This window comes from Elephas maximus, chromosome 3 (assembly GCF_024166365.1).
Source record: "Elephas maximus indicus isolate mEleMax1 chromosome 3, mEleMax1 primary haplotype, whole genome shotgun sequence".
In the NCBI taxonomy this organism is placed as follows: Eukaryota; Metazoa; Chordata; class Mammalia; order Proboscidea; family Elephantidae; genus Elephas; species Elephas maximus.
In genome coordinates this window covers 35,429,862-35,454,551 of record NC_064821.1, presented here as the reverse complement: position 1 = coordinate 35,454,551, position 24,690 = coordinate 35,429,862, and the positions used below count along the sequence as shown (strand labels likewise).

Genomic DNA, 24,690 nt, shown 5'->3' with positions numbered 1-24,690 from the left:
AATATTGGTATGTTCAATATTCTTCACCAGACCACAGTTCAGATGCATCAGTACTTCTTTGGTCATCCTTACTCGTTGTCCAGCTTCTGCATGCACGAGGCAATCGTAAATCCCGTGGCTTGGGTCAGGCACAGCTTAGTCCTCTTGGTGACATCTTTGCTTTTTAACACTTTAAAGAGGTCTTCTGCAGCAGATTTTCCAAATGCAATATGTTATTTGATTTCTTGACTGATGTTTCCATGGGTGTTGATTGTGCATCCAGGTGAAATGAAATCCTTGACAACTTCAGTCCTTTCTCCTTTTATTAAGATGTTGTTTATCGGTCCAGTTGTGAGGAATTTTGTTTTCTTTATGTTGAGGTGTAATCCATACTGAAGGCCGTAGTCTTTGATCTTCATCGGTAAATGTCGCAAGACCTCTTCGCTTTCAGCAAACAATGTTGTGTCGTCTGCATATCACAGGTTGTTAATGAGTCTTTTGCAATCCCGATGCTGAGTCCTTCTTCATATAGTCCAGCTTCTTGGAATATTTGCTCAGCATACAGATTGAATAAATAAATATGGCGAAAGGATACAACCCTGATGCACACTTTTTCTGATTTTAAACCATTGAACTGACTACCTCTAATGGAATTAACCTCAGTAGCTCCGAGTGTGGGGATCTTGAACTTCGTTTGTCACTTGAGTTATGGATAGAAGCCAACCTGTTCAGACACTCTCCCTGAGCCCTGGAAGGGTACTGTGTTCAGAGCACTGGGTGGTGGGGGCATCCTCACTCACAGGCCCACTGAAACCACCAAGGAGTCAGGCAGGCTTGGGCCGCTGACTGGGTACAGTCCTGGCTCCTTCACTTCTAGGCCAATGGTCAGGTAGTCGCTGAGCTCTGTGCCTCTGTTTCCTCCTCTCTGAAATGGGGTGAGACTAGGTACATCTCACAGTCATCATCTATGTGAATGTGAGCTGGTGGCGGGACAGGGCATCTGGCCATGGTTCGGTGACTGTTAAAGGCATAGTAATGAGGCAGGCAGAGTTAGAGAAGTAAGTTTTCTTCAGAAAAACCTCCATCTTGTGAACAGAAAAGGTCACTGTCCTTGGCTCTGGGGCCTGTCTGGACCTGGTGTGAAGGTGAAGTAGTAGTGGGCTAGCTGAGAATGTGCTTTGCCACTTGCCCACTTGGAGAGAAAGCGTGCAACCCAGCCTAGCTCAGCTGTTCCAAGGGGCCCAAAGAACACTGGCACCTTGGCTTCATCTTGCCTCGGAGACTTCCAGAACATCATGACTTAATAGAAAACTTACTGGGGCTGCTTCCTCTAGGCAGGACAGTGCTGTCGCGGCCCTGGCCCAGTGCTTCTCCCCCCAGGAAGGGCCGAGGGAGCCTGGCTGGGGCAAGGCTGGGAGATCGGCTGGCGGGGGAGGGTGGCCCGGTGGCCCACCCCACCCCCACCTCCACATCTGCCTGTGCTCCCAAGCTTCTTTCTAAAAGCCTGATGTTGGAGACCAGCCCATACAACTCTTGGCCCCTTGCTGCTGCCCTCCCTCTGGCTCACATTCACCTCCCTGTGTGGCCAGGCCCCCTCCCTCTCAGCCCTTTCTGCTCCTTGGACACATCCATTCTGCCACTACAGTCCCTTCTCATTGGTGCTGATCCTCCAGACAGACAGTCAGGCACATCTGGCCGGGAACTCATGTTTTGATCACCTCACTGAAGAACTGGCACTTGTCCGCATCACTTATCCCTCTGTCCCCTCTCCTGTCTTGGCTGCATTCCCATCCCCAGCTTCTGTAGTTGCCCAGTGATCACCTCTACCTGGGTACTGTGGAAAGTGTGAGAGTGGGCTCCTTTCTTCCTGCAGCTCCTCCCCCACCCCTACGCCTTCTCCTCTGACAGGTTCTCACAGACTCCCAGGTCCCAGCCTGCTGTTGGGGCTGGGTGGACTCCCCACCCTGCTCTCCCTTTCTTGGCCCTCCTGTGTTTCCTCTCACGTTCCAGTGCCCCTTTGGTGTCCTTGCAGCCTTCTCCAGGCGGCACTCCGCAGGCCACACGCCCCAGTCCATGGCTGGCCCACCACCCTCAGGACTCTAATCTCACCCCTGTCCTGTCTCTCTTGGTTTAGTTAGTGGTGGGTTTTGTGGGTCCCCCCACCCACAAAATTTTCCATCTTATTTCCCATACTTTTTTTAATGTTGTATTTTGTGTGAAAGTTTACGCAGTAAATTAGGTTCTCGTTTAACAGTTTCTATACATATTGTTGCCGTTGAGTCAACTCCAACTCGTAGCAACCCTATAGGACAGGGCAGAACTGCTGCATAGAGTTTCCAAGGAGTGGCTGCTGGATTTGAACTGCCAACCTCTTGGTTAGCAATGGTAACTCGCTGTGGCTCTTAACCACTGCACCTCTGCAACTCTGGTGGCATAGTGGTTAAGCATTACGTCTGCTAACCAAAAGGTCGCTAGTTCAAATCCACCAGGCGTTCCTTGGAAAGCTCTATGGGGCAGTTCTACTCTGTCCTATAGGGTCGCTATGAGTCAGAAGCGACTCGACAGCGGTGGGTTCAGTACATACTGTTCAGTGACATTGGATACATTTTTCACACTATATCAGCTTTCTCATTGTTTCTATCCTGGTTGTCCTGTTTCCCATAATCTAGCTTCCCTGTCCCCCCCTTACCTTCTCACCTTTGGTCTAGGGAAAATGTTTACCGTTTATTTAGAGGAACACAGTACTCATGTGTGATTCTTTTTTATTTTATAAGCCAATCTGTCATTTGACTGAACGTATCCTCCGGGAGTGGTTTGAGTTGGAAATTTAAAGGGTATCCTAGGGTGATAACCTCAGGCGTTCATCTAGTTTCTCCTGGTCCAGTAAGCCTAGCTTTTTTCTTTTTTAAGGAATTTGAGTTTTGTTCTGAAATTTTCTCCACTCTATTCAGGACCATCTATTGAGTCCCTGGTCTGAACAGTTGGTAGTGATAGCCAGGCACCATCTAGTTCTTCTGGTCTCAAGGTAGGTGAGGCCATTGTTTGTGTAGACTGTTAGTTCTGAAGACTAGTTTCTTTTTTACATCTTTGGGTTCCTTCTTTCTGTTTTGCTCCAGACAAGTAGGTACTAACAGTTGTATCTTAGATGGCCACTCTCAAGCTTTTAAGACCCTAGATGCTACTCAACAAATGAGGACGTAGAACATTGACTTTATGGACTATATTATGCCAATTGACTGAGTTGCCCCACAAGACTATGGTCCTAAGCCCTCAATTCTAGTAAACCAGTCCCATGAGGTGTCTGGTTGTGTCTAGTAAGCATATTCATACATGCCTTCCTGTGCATATATATGCATATGCACCTATCTAACCATGCACATATTTTATCACTGTTACAGCAAAATTATATATCCCCCAATGGATTTTTTTTTACATTTTCCACACAAATGGTTCATTGAAGTATTTAAATTTATCACCATTTGTCAGCGTTCACTTTAATTGTATTTATACCCTTCTGTTTGTGCTCAACCACTCATCTTTACTGTGGTTGTGCTATGCTCACTACTTCCACACTCAGTGCCACTTTCCCATCACCAAAAGCCATACATTTGTTTTTAAAGGAAACTCAGGTATTTCAAGTGAACTCGATGATGGAAATGAGTACCATTAAATCCCATGAGAACAAAGCAATGTGGTTAAATTCTCACAGATCACATTCTGTGAATACCTCGGAGCACAGCCTTTCCACTGGCACCCAACTGGGACTTTCTTGTCAGTGCTGGGAAGGGAATGAGAAGAAAAGGAAAGGGGGAAATCACTCCAAGTGACGAAAGGCTGTCCATCCACCTCAAACCGGCCAGCAACCCCTTTACCAGCTCTGTCTTGAGGGAGCCATAGACCTGCCTCTCCAAGTCCCACCCTTTTGCCACTAAATGTCTGAGCTTGGAGAAGCCCTTTTCTCTCCTTCTTGCTGGTCACCATGGGCATTGGTGTCCCAGCACACCTAACATCCCTCCTGTCTCCCACAGTGTCCCTGCCTTGCTGCCCTGCATTTACCACAGGCTGATTATACACCAACAGTGTCTTTTGATGCCCCATCTTGCCCTGAACTCCTGCCCACCACATTTTTCTCCTGGGGTGCCTTCCACGGGCCTCCACCTGGCTGGCCTCCCCACTTCAGGTCTCTCTTCCCGTCTTGAACACCATGTCACATTTGTGGCAGCTGCCCTCAATCCCTTCTGTGAAAATTCCTCCTGAGCCAGGTGGTGCAGGTGGGGCTGGCATCAGGGTGGCTGCCTGTAGTTTGTCCTCTCTGTCCAAGTTTCGAGGACCTGGAGGGTGCAGGGTATGAATACCAGACTTGTGCCTGGGGTGGGAGGCCTCCCTATGCACTTGTGTAGCAGTGGACATGAGACCCCTCTAGACATCTAACCAGCATCACTGAGAACACACCCTGTCCTCAGCGCCTCTGGGTCTTCATTCCAGCTGGCATGAGCATGTCCCTTCCACAGCGTTGTCTTCTGCTGTTGGCTTTGCATCCCATCTCTGAATAGGTAAAAGGCACTCTTAAATCTTGCATCTGTTTGGTGGAAAGGAGGGGAAAGAATGTTGTCATCTGCTGTGAAGTTGGCCCCAACTCATGGTCACCCCATGCACAATGGAACAAAATGCTGCACAGTCCTGCACCATCGCATGATCTGTGAGCCATAGGGCCTTTCTTCCTAGTCCATTGTAGCCTGGGAGCTTTGTTGAAACCGGTTGTGTTGCACTGTAAGGAATTGCCTAGATTCCCGAGGGATAAGAATCAGAATCAGCACGAAGCTGTTTCCTACAAAGTGGAAGTCAGACACATTTCCACTCTGCAACTTTTTTTTTTTTTTTCACCATTTTTGACACTAGTCATTTACCTCATGACACTACTTCTCTGCTAGGTTAGGGAATTCATTAAGATTGTCACACAGAACTCACAGCCCCTGTTTACAGTTAAGTCATATTAAGAAAGTTACCATACTACAACTCAGAATCAACCTGGAAGTAACAGGAACAGTTTAGGATTTAGGAACAGGATCTGGAAGCACATAGACAAGGTTTGCAAGGCTGCCCTGAAGCAGAGAGTACATCCCTTCCTAGTTCAGTGCAGGACAGCTCTCTCAGCTCCTCATGGCCATGCAGGCAAGCAGGCAGGCCCTTCTCTCAGCTGTGCACTCCGCCTCTCAGCCATGCATGGCCTCTGCCTTCACTCTCCCAGCCATCAGTCTCCATGGCTGACTGGCCCGGCTCATAGCCAGTGTAGCAGCTTGTTCAGTTCTCTTAGCTGCTTTCCTGGTAGCAGCTTTCTGCCATCACCACGGACTGCTGCAGGGCCCTTTCCAGGCCTGTCACCCCCAGCTTTGCTGCAGGGCCTTTTCTGGGCCTTTCACTTCTGGCTCCGTGACAGGGCTTTTTCCGGGCTTCTCGCCATCTTCAGTGTTATAGCCGTTGACCCATTGCAGTCCTTTTAAGAAGTACAGCTCTTTTAGGATTTCCCTCGCCACACCTGTCTCTGCTGCTTCTGTCTTCTTTCCTCTTGCCTCTAAAAACCTCTGTGCAGTTCACTGCTTATAAAGCAAACTCCTTGTCGATTTCAAGACATGGCCCTTCCAGCAGGACCACAAACCCACCAGTCCCCACAAGTGACTCAGTCCTATTGGGTAGATTTTCAAGCCACCAATTTGCAAAGCAAGTTGGACAGTCCCCGCAAGGTATGTAAAATAGACCAGTCACAGAGCAGACTGTAGCCCAGGGCTAGACAGAAAGTATCAAACCATGAAGTTTTTTACGGCTCACTCGAAGTGTCAATCAACCTGAACGAAAATAATAGACCTTCTGGGGTAGAGAACAGTCTGGGAGGACAAGGGCAACCTTAGCTCTTGAGATCTTGGGGAGAAAACCTCCCGAACTGTTTTTCCAAAGAACCAAAGCAGAAAGCCACATAAACAACTCATTTTACCATTCACACTGGTTCAACATCATAGCAACACACAAGCCTCTACCGATAGAGGGGTGGTGGCTGCTCATGAGGTACGTTGGCTGCGAATCGAACCCGGAGTCTCCCACATGGAAAGAGAGAATTCTGCCACTGAACCACCAATGCTGCCAGTAGGGAAGAGCAACCCTTCTTTTTAAAGCAAGCCAAGATTTTTCTCAGATGTCGTCTGTGAGACCCACAGCACAATGTGCTCATTGCTGTGGTTGCTAATCAGCCAATTTCTCTGTGCTGGATTTGCACCATGCCCCCTTCAGAGTCCTGCCTGTGCAGCCTTGGGGCTTCTCACACCTGGGCCCTCCCTGTCCAGTGTCCCCCCAACCCCCTTTCTGGCTCTCCTGTGGCAGCCTCTTCATGAGAGCTGTACTCCCATGCCTTCCCTAGCCAGGCGGTAGCTGCCTCTGCAGCCAGCGAAGCACCATGGTGGACACAGCTGTCCCTGTGGCATTGGTGGCTTCTCTGGCTTCTTGTCAGCTCTCAGCTCACCCTCTAGCCCTCAGGGTCAGAGGCCAGGCGTGCAGGGCAAGAGCAGGAGGTCCAGCTGCCACAGCCCCGGACTGCAGACGCCCACTGAGGCATAAGATGGTAATATGGCAGAGTCTATTTACAGACATCTTTGTGGAACCCTTGGTTTCAATTACCCTTGGGCTGAGGCGATGGGGAATCTTGTGTTGGCTCAGAGCTGCCTCTTGAGCCACCCGGAGTCTGAAAAAGACAGGTCGGGGGGTCTGCCATGTTTCCCACGGGTGGGCGAGAGCGTGCTCCTGGGGCCTGGGCCTGTGCTGTGTCCTTAGTGAGCACCTTCCGGGGTCAAACCACGTGAGCCAGTCAGGTTGTCCCAGTGAGGCCTCCCTGCCCCTCCAAGTCCTGAATCCTGAAATTGCACACTTCTCCCATCCTTCCCTGACTCCTTGGCCAGAAGGGTTTTCACCACTGAACTCCTGCGTTTGTTCCTAAGGGTGCTTGGTAAGGGCGGGTAGCCCCAGCTCATTGCATCTCCCTACTGCTGGGATGGGTTTAACACCAACCGATTGTACCTCATTCTTGCCAGTAGGGCAGTGACACAGCAGGCAGTGCACAGATGGAGCAAGTGGCCTGGGCATGCCAAGCAGGCACTCTCCTTGCTACTGGCCAGGTGCCCTTAGTTTGCTGCTGAGAGTGGACTGTGTGCTGCTGGGACCACATAATGATAAGACATATTTGCCCCTGACCGGCAGGTGCATGCAGACAGGCTTTGACCAGCTGGTTATAAAGCAGTTTCCTTGTTGGGTTTTTACAAATAGCAAATGTGCACAGTTGGTTTTCAGCTGCCAAGAAAAGTTCAGTCATTGGGGTGCCCTCTGAACCCACACAGCATCAGAGGTGGCCGGATCAGCCGCCACCTGGCCCACCATCCCTCCATGCCTGGCCCACCTCCCTCCATGCCTGGCCCAGCCCATGGTCACTGAAGGCTCTGTGGCCTAGACGCACAAATGCAAGCAGGAATGGTAATATAAGCGCGGTATGTGGGGGCAGTTCTCACACACACACAAGTAGCGTTCGCAGGTGGGAGGATGGAGTGCAGTTTGCGATCCAGGGCTCCTTGTTCCTCCTACAGCATAGCACCTGCAATCATGTCCTTTGCCACGTGGACGTGGTCCCTCTCTGCTGGGTGACAAGTCTGAGGCAGGCGGCAGGAAGCCCTCTGAGGGAGGAAGCAGCAGGGCAGTCACTGCCTAGAGCACAGTGGGGCTCACTCCATCCCCACCGTAACGGCTGTGGTTGGACCAGGCCATGAGGCACACCTGCCACTCACTCTTATGAGGCCTTCTCTCACTGCAGAGTGCCCGGTGGAGAATGTGATGGGATCGGTAGCATGTCTGTGGAGAGCGGCCCTGGGACAAGATTGAGGAATCTGCCCGTGATGGGGGATGGACTAGAAACTACCCAGATGTCCACGCCGCAGGCCCAGGCCCAGCCCCAGCCAACCGCCTCAGCCAGCGCCAACCCCCCGCCCCCTGAGACCTCCAACCCCAACAAGCCCAAGAGGCAGACCAACCAGCTGCAATACCTGCTCAAAGTGGTGCTCAAGACACTATGGAGACACCAGTTCGCGTGGCCTTTCCAGCAGCCCGTGGACGCCGTCAAGCTCAACCTCCCTGTGAGTAGTGGGGTCAGGCCTCCTACGTCCTTGCTGGGGAGGGCACCCATAGGGACAGAGTGGGAGTCCTTAGGAAAGTCCAGCATCTGGCCTTGAGTGCCTCTAGCACCCTGGTGAGTCAGTCATAAACAGTAACTGATTCCTCAGATATAAGGATACAAAACAAACGGTGTAGAGTCTAAAACAAGGGGCGAAGGAACGCTCAGATTCCTGTCTGGTTCTGCAGTGGGCTGGAGTTGGAGCCCTTGGCGGCTTTGGGCTCTTTCTCCTCAGGCATGGCTGGACAGATATTGCCGGGCATTCCCGTTTCTCAGGCACTCCTCTCTCCTTCCCTTGAGAGATTTCCATTTGCCCCCATCCCAGCAGGTGGTTCTGGAAGCACAACTTGTATCTCCAACTGAACCTCGGGGAGCAGACAGGATAAATGCTTTGATTTTTTCTCTTCCCCAAGGAAACCTTGTCCTCTGCTGTTTGCCGGGCCCCACATGGCTCCCTCTAAAATAGGGCAGGGGATGGACGTGTAGTGGTTGTTGGCTTTAGTCAGAGCTGGGGCTGAGGGAGCCATGAGTGCACATGTAGGTGTTATCAGCCTCTGGGACCTGTCGCCTCCACCCGCAGCTCCCCTGTGTCTGTGATAGCTGTCCAGGAGCCAGGTGCTGCAGACTGGATGGGAGGTCCACCCAAGTCCAGGGTCTGCAGCTCCTCTTGCATTAACCAAAACAAGTAGCTGGGCAGAGCAGCAGGGCGGGAACAAGGAGGGGACAGAGCCCGTGGAGAAAGGGGAAGCTGGGGCTCAGAGACCCCAAGAGGGCAGAGCCGAGTGGTTGAGGGGCCAATGCAAGCCAGCACAACAGTGCAAGGTGGGTGGCCTGAGGGCAAGTGGTTTGAGGTTTGAGGTGAGTGTTGTGAAATGGAGGCAGGAGTCAGAACCACCCTACTTGGGCAAGAGTGTCTGAGTCTCCCCCCTACCCCATCCCTGTGACTTGCTGTCTGTCCTTAGCAACCCCTCTCCGGAGGGAGGAAGAGGAGGCTGATCCTCTCATTGGTGGCACTGATCTGCCATCAATTCTGATCTGGCAGAGAGTTGGGGGCGGGGCTAGACCAGGGGGCCCCCCAACCCCCGCTCACTGCAACCTGGTTCTCAGGGCTTCTCTGTGAGGTGATATTAGGGCCTCCAAGAACAAGTGCTTTCTTCATCTCCTTTCTGCTGCCTTCCAGGCATTGACCTGTGTTTGGCCTCTGTCCCTACTGGACTTTTCCCTAGGGTGGCCCACCGGTCAGTCCCCTCCCCACTGAAGACTTCCGCCTGTCTTCCTCCTCCTGCACTGTCCTCTCTATGGTCCAGCTGCCCTTGAGCCATTTGGCACACCGTGGCCGCCTCAGTCTGGCAGACACCGTTCAATACCTCACTCCCTTTTAAGAGACTTCTGGTCATAGAATAAAACCTGCATAGAATAATTGGAGAATGCAGCTCTTGGTGTTTCTGTGTAGGTAGGGCTGGCCACACCAGCCTTGGGAGCTGCCATCCTCTGTGTACAGGCCCCTGGGTGCCTGGCCTTCCAGGGTCTGATCTGGAAACACATGTGGTGCTATAAACCAACCAAAACCAAACCCAGTGCCGTCGAGTCGATTCCGACTCATAGCGACCCTATAGGACAGAGTAGAACTGCCCCATAGAGGTTCCAAGGAGCGCCTGGCAGATTCGAACTGCCAACCCTTTGGTTAGTAGCCGTAGCACTTAACCATTACGCCACCAGGGATTTTACCCATCCCTAAATTCCTCATATGATTCTTTCTAAAGAAACTTGGTTTTAGAACAGGTTTAGGTTCACAGAAAAGTTGTGGAGATAGTTCAGAGCCTGATTTCAAGGGCTAGGTCCGTACCTACTATTATTAGCTTCTTGTGTTTGGATCTTACTGGGTCAGGTCCGAGGTTTGGCGGCTGGGTCTGCGGGGTCTCCCGAGGGTTGGGGGCTCTCGGGATTCCCCCTGTGGCACTGAGCCAGTCATTGTTCAGCAGCGTGGAGGTGCACTGTTGCCAAGGGCTTTCGTTCTTTAGACTTCCTCCTCTCTTGGGACTTCTGATGGAACTACAGTTTGCATGTCCTCCCGCTCACATCAGCGGGATTTCCCTTTTAAAGCGGCATGGTTGCATCCCCTGTGTGGCTTGTGGTTTTTCTTACCAAGGAGAGTGTTTTAGGGGAGCCCATGTTGTGCAGTTCACCTCAGTGACCCGTGTTTCTTCGTGATCTCTGACCTCCTGAGAGAGCGTTTCCCTGGGATTAGTAAGGGTGTCATCCAAACTGGGAGGCTCGCCCCCTACTGGACATTCAGAGGCAGATGTGGCCTCCTGGTCTTGGCTGGCCCTCAGCTCCCCAAATCCTGACAGCCACCCCCGTCCTCTCCCCACCCCCATGGACCCAGCTCAGGTCTGCCCTCCCTGGACACACCTGCTGCTCCCATGGTTCTTTTCTCCCATCACACCCAGCTCCCAACATGGCAGGAGTGGGGGGTGCGGGGCAGCCAGTCTTACCTTCAGCCACCTTTGCTGTCACTCCAGCCACATGAGAAAGTCCTACTCTGGACACTAGTCACCCAGACATGGGCTGCATTCAAGTGAGAAAGGAAGTCAGGGAACCAAACTGAGCGAAGAGGGTTCTGCTGGTGGCACCGTAGTGAGGCAGAAAGCAGGAACTGGGTGGCGGCTCAAACCCTGGCCTCACGGAATTGGGATTTTATGGATGTGTAAAATTTTAAAGAGGGGGTGGTAAATAGGATTTGCCAAGGGTGGTTTTACCAGCTAAGAACTGATTTTTTTTTTTTTTTTTTTTAAAGACTGTATGTTTTGTGCATTATTACCTTAAAATGAAAGGCTATTTCAACATCAAAAAAAAAAAAAAAGGAAAGCCATAAATCTCAGTAAAGACTTGTTCCAAACAGGGCAGTTGGCAGACCTACCCCTTTCCCACTGGGGATCTGAGCACATCCCCTCCAAGGACCCCTAGCACTCGGGACTCGTGCGTAGTCACTTCAGCTTTGGGGTCTCCCTCAGGGGCCCTGACCAAGGATGCGGTAGCACTCTGGCCTGTGGGGTGGCCTGGTGGTGCAGGCCACCTGGCCCATGTGTGCGGCCGAGGGGACCCTGGCACATGGCTCTCTCTGTCCACCCCCCACCCCCCCACCAGGATTACTACAAGATCATCAAGACACCCATGGACATGGGGACAATAAAGAAGCGCTTGGAAAACAACTATTACTGGAATGCTCAGGAATGTATTCAGGACTTCAACACAATGTTTACAAACTGTTACATCTACAACAAGGTGAGCTTGGCACGGGCATGTGGGGGGTGGGGCAGGGGCAGGTGTGGGGCAGGAGTGTGGAGCCAGTGGGGTTGAGTCTGCAGGAAGAAGCAGTTGCAGGCGAAGGTCCTAGGCTGTGATGGTGCCTGTGACTGTGTGTGTATGTCGTTTGCGGGGAAGAGGGCCAGTTAGTCAAGCTGGCCTTGTTAACCTGAAACTGAGGCTTCCAGTGCCCTTCGCATTCGGGTCCTTGAGCTTGTCTGGTGGAGAAGGTGTGAGGATGGTGGCAACGGCTCATTACAGTGTCCACGTGGGTGACGTAAACTGTCAGGGAGGGGGCTGCTAGGAGGTAGTTGTGCAGAGGTGGCTCGAGCAGAAGCCGAGTGACGGCGCAGGGGCTGCAGGACCAAGGGCTTCGTGGGCTACAGTCTCCCAGACACCCAGGCATGGCTGCTCACAGGTCCCAGCCTTGGATTCGAGTGTCCCCTCGACCTTTTACGCACAGACCCAAAGGCTGTTCCTCAGCCCCATGGCCATATCCTGGGGCTCAGCTGTGCCATGAGGCTGGTCCTTTGTTCGCAGTGAAACCACAGTCGTGATTAAAACCCACCCTCCCAAATAGAGCGGCTCTGGAGGCAGACCCCAGACAGAACTCAGCTTTTGACCTCTGCTGGTGTAGTGGTAGAATGGCCCAGAAGAGATGGGTAGGTGAGTTTCTTGAAGCTTCCTGTGTTTTCTAAAAAGCCTCCGCTCGTACTCTGAGGCTCACGCGGCACTTGCACGAGCGAGGTCCCTTCCAGCTTAGAGTCACATGGGGCAGCGCATCACGGCGCAACAGCAGAGTAGGGAGACCCACTGCGCTGCCATGGGACCCGCTGGGAATGGAGCCTAGTGAGGTCTCTGTGGCATGAGGGCCTGCATGATTCGAGTAGATCTAAAGTGTCGGGGCAGACCAGAAATGAAGGGAGGCCCTGTCAGGAATTGATGAGCTTGTCAGATGCGTGAGGCATTAGGATGGTTTCTCAGATGGCCAGAGCAGAAAAGACTCAAGAGGGAGGCAGGGGGACCAGGTGCTGGCTTGGCACCTGTAGGAAGGGGAGTATTTGTGACATCGGGGGCTTGGATTGGGAAGAACCCTCCTGGAGATAATGCCTGGCGCTTTGGGGCAGGGGGTTGCAATGGGTTGGGTACTCTCGCTCAGTCTGGAGAGTTGGGAAGGGCTGTCCGACTCACCCCCATGTTTCCCCCACCTAGCCTGGAGATGACATCGTCTTAATGGCTGAAGCTCTGGAGAAGCTCTTCTTGCAAAAAATCAATGAATTGCCCACCGAAGAAACCGAGATCATGATCGTCCAGGCGAAAGGACGAGGACGCGGAAGGAAAGAAGCAGGTTGGCACTGCCAGTGTCCCTACCCCAGGCAGCAGGAAATGGCACAGAGATTGGCTGTGTTCTCTCTGACCTTTGTGCCATTCCCAAATTTGATTGGGGTGTGGGAGTGGTGGGGAGGCGGCCACAGTGTATACAGGTTGCTGGGGTACTATTTGGACACGGTGGATTGGTTTAGTGGTGAACCTGCCCCATCGGGTCACTGACTGTGGGACCTTCCTTCCCCAAGTAGAAATAGTGGGGCCCTTTCTTTGAGGAGGGGGAGTCCGTAGGTGGTGCAAACAGTGAACATACTCGGATGCTAACCAAAAGGTTGGAGGTTTGAGTCCACCCAGAGGTGCCTTGGAAGTAAGGCCTGGAGATCCACTACTGAAAAATCAGCCATTGAAAACCCTGTGGAGCACAGTTCTACTCTGACACTCGTGGAGTCAACATGAGTTGGAATTGACTGGGGTGTTTTGTTCATTTGTTTTGTTTTGTTTGGCTTTTGGTGGCGGGGTGGTAGACTTAGGAGCCCAGGTGGCACAGTGGTTAAGAGCTTGGCTGCTAATCAAAAGGTTGGTAGTTCAAATCCTCCAGCCACTCCTTGGAAACCCAATTAGGCAGTTATACTCTGTGCTATAATGTAGCTATGAGTCAGAATCAACTCAATGGCAACAGGTTTGGTTTTTTGGTTTGATGGACATGGACTTTGGTTAGAAAGGAAGTAGACCTATTTCAAAGCACTTCTTAAGTTATTTGAATTCTTCATCCCACCAGATGGTCTTTGCTTTTCCATTGTAGGAAAAAGACATTAATCCAACCAAAAGTAATTTTAGCCAACATTCCATCCAATCCTAGCAATTCAGGGTCCACTCATTTGAAATACCTGCACAAACTTGCATCAGAGCCATGCGTGCTTGTGGCTGCTCCTCCCCCTGAAGCCTGTCTCCGACCTCCCCCTTTCCCCTACCCCGCCTCCTTGACACAGGGTTCCCAAGGCCAGCTGGCAGCAGTAGATCATGAAATAAAATGGTTCTGGTGCAGAAAGTCCTTAGGAGCTGCCTTCTGCAGCTCCTGATCCACACGGCAGAGGGGTGATGTTTGCATGAGGGGACGAGAGCTTGGCTTGTTTGCTCACCCAAAGAGCACCTTTCTCTTTACTTCAGCTCTGTGCTGGGCTCAGAATCTGTTCTGAAGCCAGGGGTTGAGGGCAGGGCTACAGGCTGGAAAACCAGACAGCCCAGGGAAACATCATGGGTGGCCAAGGAGCAAGTGTCATCTGGTAGCCCCTGGCTGTTTCACACTTTGAGAAACAGTCCTCATCATCCACCTGGCCGAGGCTTTTGTTTTAGCAGAGAGTTGAGTCCCTTCCCTGGGACCAGAGGTCTCGTCATACACAGGCCATGGGGCAGCTCCTCTGCTCGAAGTCGGGGAGCAGTGCCCAGTGGAAGGTGACCTGGCAAAGCACTCGCCCCTTGCTCTTTGAGGTGCCAGGGGGTCTATAGGAGCAGTTGCTTTTGTAGAACACTGAGCATCAAGACACATGAGTATGCAGGCCATGGGACCATTGGTTCAGGCCTGGCCCCAGTTCCATGTGTGCTGGCAAGCATCCACCCACTCATGGCACAGCTGTGGTCAACAGTAGTGCCCAGGTTTGGAGCTGGATGGGCACATCCAGTAGCCACTGATGGTCAGGCTCGCCTGTCGGCTGTGGGGAAGCTTCTTGCACCAGTCACCAAGGCAACCACCCGACGTCCCTTGAGGCCCAGGTTGGGTCCCGCCAGCTTCCAGAAGCCTTGGTGAAGACTGCCACTACTAGCTCCGACCAGATGCTCACTCCCAGGTGGTGCTTCTGGAATAAGAATGGCTCCCAGGGGGCACTTCCTCCACTCTCAGCCTCAGCCCTGGTGCCAGCATCCAGCTGGTGCCCTGCACCCTTGGTTAGGCTTCTGTGCATGCTGAGGGTTTCTGCCCAAGCCAGGCATTATGGTAGGACACCCTGGAAGCAGACACAAATGGAGTGAGCCCTGCTTCCTGGGGCCAGGGGTCAGGTCAGGTGTGCAGCACGAGAGCTGCTGAGGTCCCTGTGTCTCTGGATGTTAGCTAGCATAGGGGCATGCCCTTGTGAGGCCGGCCACCTGGCCAGAGGCGGCTCCCGATCGCCCTCCTTTTCTCTGTCCTCAGGGATGGCAAAGCCTGGCGTCTCCACGGTACCAAACACGGCGCCAGCATCGACACCTCCGCAGACTCAGACCCCTCAGCAGAACCCGCCACCCGTGCAGGCCGCACCCCACACCTTCCCTACCGTCACCCCAGATCTCATCGTCCAGACGCCTGTCATGACAGTGGTGCCACCCCAACCCCTGCAGGCGCCCCCACCAGTGCCACCTCAGCCACCTCCCGCACCTACGCCAGCCCCCCAGCCCATGCAGAGCCACCCGCCCATCATCGCGGCCACCCCACAGCCCGTGAAGGTGAGCACTGTCCCTGCCTTGCAGGAGGGGATGGGGGCCAAGTCAGGCTGTGCGGAGCCTTTGGGGGCCCTGGGGATGAGTGAGTGTTTCATGGACTTCACTGTGTTTACATCAGCACAGCCTGCGGGCAGTCACCCAGCTGGCCACAAGGCCACAAGTATGCTGCCTCCGGCGGTTTCTCCCGTTTCTGACACAAAGCACAGTGTCCGTAGTTGCCTCCTGAACAGCATCTAGGGTGCTCAGCAAGCTGAGTAACAGGGCTGGACCAGCGGCTTTCAAAGGCCCTTGTGGCTCCAGGGGCATCTTCTGCAGCCAGCTGTGCTGTCCCTGCCACCGTGCCAGCTGCAGAGCAGGGTAGAGAGAAGACCCCAGTCACCAGTGGGGGACACCCCGGAGAGCAGTCTGCAACCACTGCCTGCTGACCCTGGTGTACTTATGCTCTCTGCAGACAAAGAAGGGGGTGAAAAGGAAAGCAGACACCACCACCCCCACCACCATTGACCCCATCCATGAGCCTCCCTCACTGCCTCCGGAGCCTAAGGCCACGAAGCTGGGCCCACGGCGGGAGAGTGGGCGGCCCGTGAAGCCCCCAAAGAAGGACGTCCCTGACTCACAGCAGCACCCGGCGCCTGACAAAAGCAGCAAGGTCTCAGAGCAGCTCAAGTGTTGCAGCGGCATCCTCAAGGAGATGTTCGCCAAGAAGCATGCAGCCTATGCCTGGCCCTTCTACAAGCCCGTGGATGTGGAGGCACTGGGTCTGCATGACTACTGTGACATCATCAAGCACCCCATGGACATGAGCACAATCAAGGTGGGTCCTTCCCACCTAAGCACCCCATGGACATGTGCACAATCAAGGTGGGGCCTCCCCCAGGCTAGGAGGGGGCCTGACCCAGGTAGATGGAAACTGCCCTAAGAGCAGTTTCCTAGGCTTCTCCACCTGCCCAAAGGAGCCCAGCGCCCCCTGCTAGTGGGCGGGGCGGGGGAGGTGCTCATGGCAAGGTGAGGTGAGCCCTCCCTGATCAGGCCCACCGCCCCAGCACCTTGTATGCAGTGGATGCCCCAGGAGAGCAGAAGCTGGTGGTCTTGCCCATTGCCCTGTGTCAAGGAGATGGCCCTCGCGCTCTCCCCACTTTGGGAAGCAACAACCAGGGCTGTCACCACATCCTAGTAACCAGACACATGGAGCTGGCGGCTTGAATAAAAACTTAGTGTCATCTGAGATCTTCCGTGACATTTCATGTCACGGCCGATGGGGTATGTCCCTTTGACCAGTACCGTGTCTTGGGTTTGCCCAGATCAGAACAGGGCCTGATGCTGTTGCAATGCTGGCCTTGGCACCACCTCCTACGCGGGTGGTTGAGCTCAGGGCACTAGTGCCTGGCCCTGAGGCTCCCTGTTGTGTGAGCTTTTCCACCTGATATGGAGAACTTGGGTGACCCGAGAAGCCTGTTTGTTCCCCACCAGGCAGCTCTCACTGCTGCTGCCACCCCCAAAACAGGCATGCACGGCTAACAGGCCCGGTCCTGTCTTCCCAGTCTAAACTGGAGGCTCGTGAGTACCGTGATGCTCAGGAATTTGGTGCTGACGTCCGATTGATGTTCTCCAATTGCTACAAGTACAACCCTCCCGACCATGAGGTTGTGGCCATGGCACGGAAACTCCAGGTGAGGCTCGGGGTGGGGGCCAACCAGGGATGCCTTGGCAGGCTTGGTTTTTGCCACTTGCCTTGGCAAAATGCCATGTTTTGGAAGAGTGGGCTTAACTTGGGATAAAGTGGAATTATCAACTAGCCAGTGCCAGAAGCTGGGGGTGTGCAGGTGAGTTTGTCCCACTGCTGGTCTTGGGTATGTGTGTTGCTGTGTCGAGGTGTCTCCCTGAGGCCCCAGTCATTTGCCTTTGGCTGGAGGAGTGTGTTGTTATCAGACCCTTTCTTCAAAACAGGCTTGTCTCAGGTTGGTGGAAGGGTCTGCCTGCCAGGTGGGCCCTTGGTCACAGTGGCTGTGAGCCCTACTGGGGTGTTTCTCCCCTGGAGCCCCTAAGTCCTTTATTGCTAGACATTCTGTTGAAGTGCTCGTGGGGTGGGGGGTTACAAAACAAACACATCAACTAGTTCCCCTTTTCTTTATATAAAAAATTGAAAATCATACACCAAGACTTCAGAAGTGGTTCTCTTTGGGTGGTAAGGTTGAGGGTTAAAAATTTTGGAGACTGGTCAGTCATCTGGTATTTTTATAATTCTTTGTCTCTTTTTATTTAATTCTTTAAACATATACATGCCCAATAATAAAAGCCTTTCTAAGGCTGTGGGCTGGGCCTTGCCCCCTGAGGCACAAGCACCCTGGCTGGTCCAGGCTGCTCCAACCCCACCCCGGCTTTGACCATAACACATGAAGGGCCTCCAGGACAGAAAGGGGACACGTGAAGCCTTTGGCCACTCTGGGGATACTCCTAGCCTACCAGAGGCCACCTAGTATTCTGGCTGCTGCCTCCACAATATCCAGGCTTGGCAGCCTTAGCACCTTCTCCTCCTGTCCCTGAGCTAGGGTGTGGCCGGTCTGGTTCTCCAGAGGATGTGTCCATCAGCTCAGGGTGAGGAGCAGTGCTCTTCAGTGTGAGGTCAGCAGGCTCTTGTTCCTGCGGGCATCGTCATTGTTGAGTGCCCACTCAGGCTGGAACGGCTTATTTGTACTGCTCGGTTTAGTTTCATTTTCTCTGGGATTTTTTTTTGGGTGGGCTGGAGAGGGTGCTTTCAGTTTGATGCTGCCTGTGCCTGCCTTCAGAAACCTTGGTGGCGTAGGGGTTACGTGCTATGGCTGCTAACCAAGGGGTCGGCCGTTCGAATCTGCTAGGTGCTCCTTGGAGACTCTATTGGGCAGTTCTACTCTTATAGAGTCGCTATGAATTGGAATCAACTCGACAGCAGTGGGTTTTTTGGTTGGGTGCCTGCCTTCACAAAACTGCCCATCATCATCTAGCTCCACTTCCTGTTCTTTTGTCATCATTTTACTGCAATTTTCATAAAGGGCCACCAGGTGGCAGCGATGCCCTCAGAGCCACACCTGAGGTGGAGGGATGGGGATTTCCACCCGTTCCCTTTATTTGCTGTCCTGAAAACAGCCAACCAAAACAAGTTCTGTGCCAGCAACCAAGATTGCTCTTTTGAGCTGTTTTATTTAAAAAAGAAACATTCTCTAATATCTTCTAGCTGTCTCTTGAAACCCTGTAGTCACCTTTTTATCCCATAGCCTTCACTTCCTGACAGAGTTTTCTAGATTTTGTTTGTTTGTTTTTAGGCTTTTTTGCGCTTTTCTTCCTGTGGGGGTGCAGCAGTCCTGCCCAGCGTGAGTTTTAAATGTGGCAGGGCCTCTCCGAGGGTGGCCACCTCAGTCTCTTGGCCGAAGGGTTTTGTTTCTAGGCATTGACTCTAGAGGCCAGGCTGGAGCAGACATGAGGACTGGGTCAGGTAGGGGCAGTGCCAGGTAGGAGGGTCCAGGAGGTGACTGGGCCATGCCACATTGTAGAAAGCAGCATCACCTTCTGTCCCATAAGGGATGGAGTATATCTGCCCCAGTGACAGAGCTGGTTTGGAGGGGACTCCTGCAGGGCTTCTTGTGGGGCAGGGGAAACCTGCTTGCCATCAAGTTCCTACTCGTGGCCACCCCGAATATGTCAGAGCAGAGCTGTGCTCCATAGAATTTTCAGTGACTGGTTTTTTGGAAGTAGATCACCAGGTCTTTCTTCTGAGGTGCCTCTGGTTGGACTTGATCCTCCATCCTTTAAGTTATCAGTTAAGGGCATTCACTGTTTATACTATCCAGGAACTTCTTATCAGGAAAGCCACTGTAGTTGTGGAATTCGTTTTCTTTCCCTGTGAGGTGTCCAGCATCACTGTGGTGTAGATAGCCAGCTTGCTTCAGGGCTGGATGGGGTTGCAAAGCCCCAGCCCCTGTGCGGGTCTCTTGAGTAGCGTTGGGATCTGCTGTGCCCAAGGACTGAGGCTCACCTGGAAGGTTACATGGAAGGAGACCCACTTCGTTTCCTTTCTCCAGCTTCTCAACTCTGGGTATTTAGAATACCTGCAGCCACCGCCATGATCACGAAGCCTCAGGTTTGAGGTCTCCTCGGGGGCCGAGACTGCTGGTGGCCTCCCCTCCCCGCACTCTGCTCTGTGGTGAATCAAGGACCCATTTAGAAAATGTGTTAGAGATTGGAACCCACTCTTCAAGAAAGCAGTGTAAATTCCAGGTGGTTCACAGTTGTTTTTATAGCACGGAAACAAAACTGAAAAGTACACTGGGATCCTGTATTTGATCCCAAGGCAGGGAACTTTTACGGTTTGTGTCTGTGTGTGTGTGTCGTATGTCTGTGCATGTGTGTCCATATGCCTCTTCTGCTTATAGCTGTGTCCCCAACAGCTGGCCCCTCGCAGCACCCCCAGCTCTGCACCCTGGGTATGGCCAAGCCCTGGAGCAGTCTGGGGGTGCTGAAGGGGAACCGGCTAAGTGACCCGTTCTCTGGGGGGCGTTGAGGTCTTTGGGCACCATGGCCTCCCAGCCTTGAGCATCTCTCCCCTGTGAGTCTGATGCATCCTAAGGTGGGTGACTCTGGTCAGCATTTTAGCAAGAACAGGCTCTTGCCCTGCGACCATTTGGTTTTGCTGAGGAGCACTATGTAACCCAGACTTATGGGTAGCGGTTGCAGGACACATGGTGGAGGCTGACCTGCCAGTGAGGTTGCTGATGTCATCTGCTGGCTGTAGGGCTCACTGTAGAGGGAACGGCTTGAGTCCTTCACATCCCCTGCAGGTGCTGGTATCTACTTATTGCCACTGTCTCTGTCCTCTAGAAGCTGGCCCTTTTGTGCTTCTCGTGTTGGCTGTCCCTGTCTTCCCTGTCCTGGAGCCTGCGGCACCCTCTACAGGCCCTTTCTCCACCTACAGCTAGACTGAGTGCTTGGTCCCTGTGCCACCTCCCCTCTCCTTTGTAACCCTCCACCGTGCTGCCTTCTCAGCCACCCTGCGAGAGGAGGACTATTTAGGGTCGAGTCAGTGCTGGTGGTCTCCTTGTTCTGTCCCCTCTGGATGGTAGGGGACACATCACTCTGGGAGCAACAAGGCACTTAGGAGATGCTTATCTGCCTCAGACTCAAGGAAGGTTTTCCTGCAGCAGCCCTGGACTCACGGCCACGGGGTCTGGACATCATTTCCAGAGAGTTCTCCAGCCTGCAGAGCCAAAGACGACCCCTCAGCTGGGCAAGGCCAGGAAGGCAGCATCTGACCTCTGCAGGCCTGACCCTCCCCACCCTGCCTCCTGAGGGTGTGTGCTGCCCCAGACTTTGTTAGGCCCCATTTTGTGTGGAGCCCTGGTGGCACAGTCATTAAGAGCTTGGCTGCTTACCGTAGTTCTAATTCACTAGCCGCTCCTTGGAAACCCTTTGGGTCAGTTCTACTCTGTCCTATAGGGTCTCTATGAGTCAGAATGGACTCAGACAGCACGGGTTTGGTTTTTTTGTTTTTCTTCTGCGCGTTGCTGTTTGGCCCTGGGCCCCAGGAAAGCTGGGCTGGCCCCCTGTGTATTCTCTGTGGGGGAGGGGAGGTAGTCCTCTTCCTGGTGGCCTGCCCTCTGGCCCAAGAGGAGGGGCTCACCTTCCAGCGGCCTCGGGCATCTCCAGCCTCCTCCCTTCCTGGAGTTCTGAGACCTTGTCAGGCAAGAGTCTCCCCCAACCTGCCCTTGCTTCTTGGCGGCAGGGCCTCTTGGCACCCTAGAGGCTGCCTCAGCTCAATTGCTCTTCAGCCCACAGCTAGGTTCTGCCACTGGTGTTAGCCCCATCCACTGCGACCTCATCCCCTGGAGCCTGGGCCACTGGTGGTCTCTCGTCCCGGGTGTGCTCAGGGACTGACCTGACCACACTAAACATCTTTCTTCTCTAGAACTTAATCACCAAAGCCACTGCTGAGATGAAGTCCTGGTTGGCGCTGTGTTGCCACCTTGGGGCTGCATGCTGGGGGGCCTGGAGAAGGAGTAGGGGAGGGGAAACCTTGTCAGACACCTGTGAAGACGGGGCTGTGGCTCTACACCATGGTGAATGCTCTCAGAAGCGCTCTGGGCAAGCATTCCTCTGTGTGTCATCATGCTGAATTAACTTAATCGAGGCTCTCCTGGGTTCCCACAGTCTTGGGGAGAGCCCGCCCGTTTTCTCCACCATTGTCCCCCAGCCAGAATCTTTGCTAGGTTGATGTTCTTAGACCCCACCCATTTCCATATTATACCTGGGTCAGCATCGGAGGGACCCTAGCATCTCCCTGGGTGGGGTCCCAGCACTTGTCCTTTCCAAGGCAGTTTCACTCCCAAGCATTTCCCAGCCCCCACATCGCTGCCCTGCCCTTCTCACTGTCTTGCCTGGGAGATGCTCATGACCTGAGGAGTCACGTGCAGACATGCATTCCCCCGTGGGCTCGGCCTTCTCAGCTGGGCTGAGGGTATTGTGCCAGGCACCTCCATGTACACTCAGGTCCACGCACACGAACAGATCCCTCTGCTCCTGTCTCCTGCTCAGCTGGCTACTGTGCCGGAGGTACTCCCTCACGTTAATGTGGGTGGGGAAGGCCCTGAGGGGGCTGTCTGGGCCAATCACCCAGGACCTCAGTGGGTGCTTGTGCGGTGCCCTCTGCACTTACCTGGAGTTGTTACTAGGGAATAAGTCCACAGCCACTTCAAGAGCACCTTCCCCTTCACGATGAGCTCCGAGGGGAGCTTTCTGTCTCAGTTAACCCAGGCATGGTGATGCTAAGCCGTGGTCTTCATGTGCACAACTCTTCCCTGCAGGACGTGTTCGAGATGCGCTTTGCCAAGATGCCAGATGAGCCCGAGGAGCCTGTGGTGGCCGTGTCCTCTCCAGCTGTGCCTCCTCCAACTAAGGTGGTAGCCCCGCCCTCATCCAGCGACAGCAGCAGCGATAGCTCCTCAGACAGTGACAGCTCCACCGACGACTCCGAGGAGGAGCGAGCCCAGCGCCTGGCCGAGCTCCAGGAGCAGGTGAGGCCGCCTCGGGCCCCAGGTCAGGGCAATCTCTCCTCAGCACTGCATTCCCACCCGCCCTGTGGCCTGGTCCCCTCCGATGGGTGAGTGTGGTGTTGACCTCATACGTGGGTACACTGTTGCAGTGAGGTGATATTCTCTGAGCGAAAGAGGGTTTTCTCAGGTCCCTAAAGGAGGGAGTAGAGCCAGAGTGTCCGTCTGTCCTGAGGCCTCTTGCCTGCCTTCCTGCTCAGCCCCTGCAGGACCTTCTTCCTGGGCCAGGGTGGCCTTTGGGTTTGACGCCTTGTTGGCACCTCTGGAGCGTGGGGTGTGGGCGGGTGTGAGCACCTTGGGCTGAGCACTGAGCCAGGGGCCCCCCTATATCCCCCGGCCATGTCCTGTGCCCCCCCTACCCATGTGCCGGGTGCCAGAGGAGCTGAGCTTGCAGGTCTTCCCACAGCTCAAGGCCGTGCACGAGCAGCTTGCAGCCCTTTCACAGCCCCAGCAGAACAAGCCAAAGAAGAAGGAGAAAGATAAGAAGGAAAAGAAGAAAGAGAAGCACAAAAAGAAAGAGGAAGTGGAGGAGACGAAGAAGAGCAAAGCCAAGGAACTCCCTCCGAAGAAGACCAAGAAGAACAACAGCAGCAACACCACCACCAGGTCTGTGACTCCCACTGGTGGTGTGGCAGGGGCTCCCTCCCTGGGGGCCACTCGGTCACACGAAGGCCTAGTCGCCCTCACTGCCACTTCCCCCAGGAGCATTTTGGAGTTCACAGTGTTTGGCAAAGAACCGGAGCATGGTACCCATGGCCAGGGCCAGGGAAGTGGTTCCTGTGGTCTAAGGGGTTCAGAGCCCACCACCTGGGCCACGGTGGAGTCGGCCATTCCCTCTCCACCCCTCCCCCCACCCCCATTCAGGTGGCCTGCTCATCTACACCAGGTGATCCCTGGGCCCCCACTGTTGGTGCCCCAGTTTTCTGAAGCCACATTGGTGGGGGCATGCAGACATCCTGGGGCTTTGGGGCTCGTCCTGATGATGCCTGTGTCGTTCCCCTGCAGCAAGAAGGAGCTGGTGCCCATGAAGAGCAAGCCACCACCAGCGTATGAATCAGAGGAGGAGGACCGCTGCAAGCCCATGTCATACGAGGAGAAGCGGCAGCTGAGCCTTGACATCAACAAGCTGCCCGGTGAGAAGCTGGGCCGCGTGGTGCACATCATCCAGTCACGCGAGCCCTCACTCAAGAACTCCAACCCTGACGAGATCGAGATCGACTTTGAGACCCTGAAGCCGTCCACGCTGCGCGAGCTGGAACGCTATGTCACCTCTTGCCTGCGCAAGAAGAGGAAGCCCCAAGGTGCGTGGGCCCAGTTTCCCTCCCTGGCATGGTCCCGTGGGCCTCCAGTGTTTCCAGATGATGTTATCCATGCCTTCAACCTGGAAACTCCCTGAGGGTGGTGGCATCAGCCCTGGGCTGTCCATGTCTTCTAGGCCTTACCACTGAGGGTGGCTGCTGGCCTGCTCTAGTGGGATCGGCTGTGTGTGGCTTTTCCTTCCCCACCCCTGGTGACAGAGGTCTTCAGACATCCTGTTGTCGTCATAAATGCCTCAGCTCCCTGTCAGGGTTCCCAGCACACGGCTTCTGTCCCAACTCAGGCTGACTGCTATTCTTGGGCCTACCCTAGTATGGGCGGGTATGGTGCAGCCCAGATGGCGCTGGGAGGACCACCCATACTTTTCTGCCTTGCATTGTCTCAGATTCACGCCCTGTGAGCCCTCTGCCCCACAGCCAGAATTGTTGCTGAGAGCCCAGGCCCCACACGGAAGAACCAGTGTTAGGAAATGTCTCTCTGCCCTGTCTCTGGGGTCTCGACATGCCCTCCAGGGAGATTGGCAGGCCTGGAATTTCTCCATAGGCCACATTTTGGGGGTAGTGTGTGGCTATCTAGGAGCTTACCCCTGGGAAGAGTGGGGCTGAATGGGGTCCGGGGAGCCAGCTTCCTCCAGACAGCTGGGGTGGGCTGTGACCGAGGGCCCTCCATCAGCAGCCCTGTGCTTGAATTGCAGCAGAGAAGGTGGACGTGATCGCCGGCTCCTCCAAGATGAAGGGCTTCTCGTCCTCAGAGTCAGAGAGCACCAGCGAGTCCAGCTCCTCCGACAGCGAGGACTCCGAGACAGGTCAGGTGGCTCGTGTGTGAAGCACCTTCTCCCCTTGACCTGCCATACCCTCCATGTGTCCACCCGCCTACAGTGTTAATCTTCTAACTGGGGCGGTGGCAGTCTTGCCCCCTCTCCAGCAGTTGTCCTTACCCTTCCCAAAGGGCAAAGGGGGCTTACGGGAGGGAAGGTGAGGGTCTGGGCGAGCTGCCGGTGAGCAGGCCCAG

The 24,690-nt window shown here is 54.1% G+C and overlaps 1 protein-coding gene across 3 annotated transcripts in view; it reads left to right on the top strand.

Annotated features, from left to right (window-relative positions):
- BRD4 (bromodomain containing 4) overlaps nucleotides 1-24,690 on the top strand; it is a 96,042-nt gene that overhangs the window by 55,900 nt on the left and 15,452 nt on the right. For all 3 annotated transcript variants that reach the window (XM_049877213.1, XM_049877214.1, XM_049877215.1), the window contains exons 3-12: nucleotides 7,826-8,144; nucleotides 11,330-11,467; nucleotides 12,701-12,836; nucleotides 15,000-15,289; nucleotides 15,738-16,100; nucleotides 16,828-16,956; nucleotides 22,117-22,326; nucleotides 22,769-22,968; nucleotides 23,368-23,663; nucleotides 24,374-24,484. In XM_049877213.1, coding sequence (XP_049733170.1) covers nucleotides 7,860-8,144; nucleotides 11,330-11,467; nucleotides 12,701-12,836; nucleotides 15,000-15,289; nucleotides 15,738-16,100; nucleotides 16,828-16,956; nucleotides 22,117-22,326; nucleotides 22,769-22,968; nucleotides 23,368-23,663; nucleotides 24,374-24,484 — 2,158 coding nt within the window. In that variant the 5' untranslated portion in view covers nucleotides 7,826-7,859. The remainder of the gene's footprint in view (nucleotides 1-7,825; nucleotides 8,145-11,329; nucleotides 11,468-12,700; nucleotides 12,837-14,999; nucleotides 15,290-15,737; nucleotides 16,101-16,827; nucleotides 16,957-22,116; nucleotides 22,327-22,768; nucleotides 22,969-23,367; nucleotides 23,664-24,373; nucleotides 24,485-24,690) is intronic.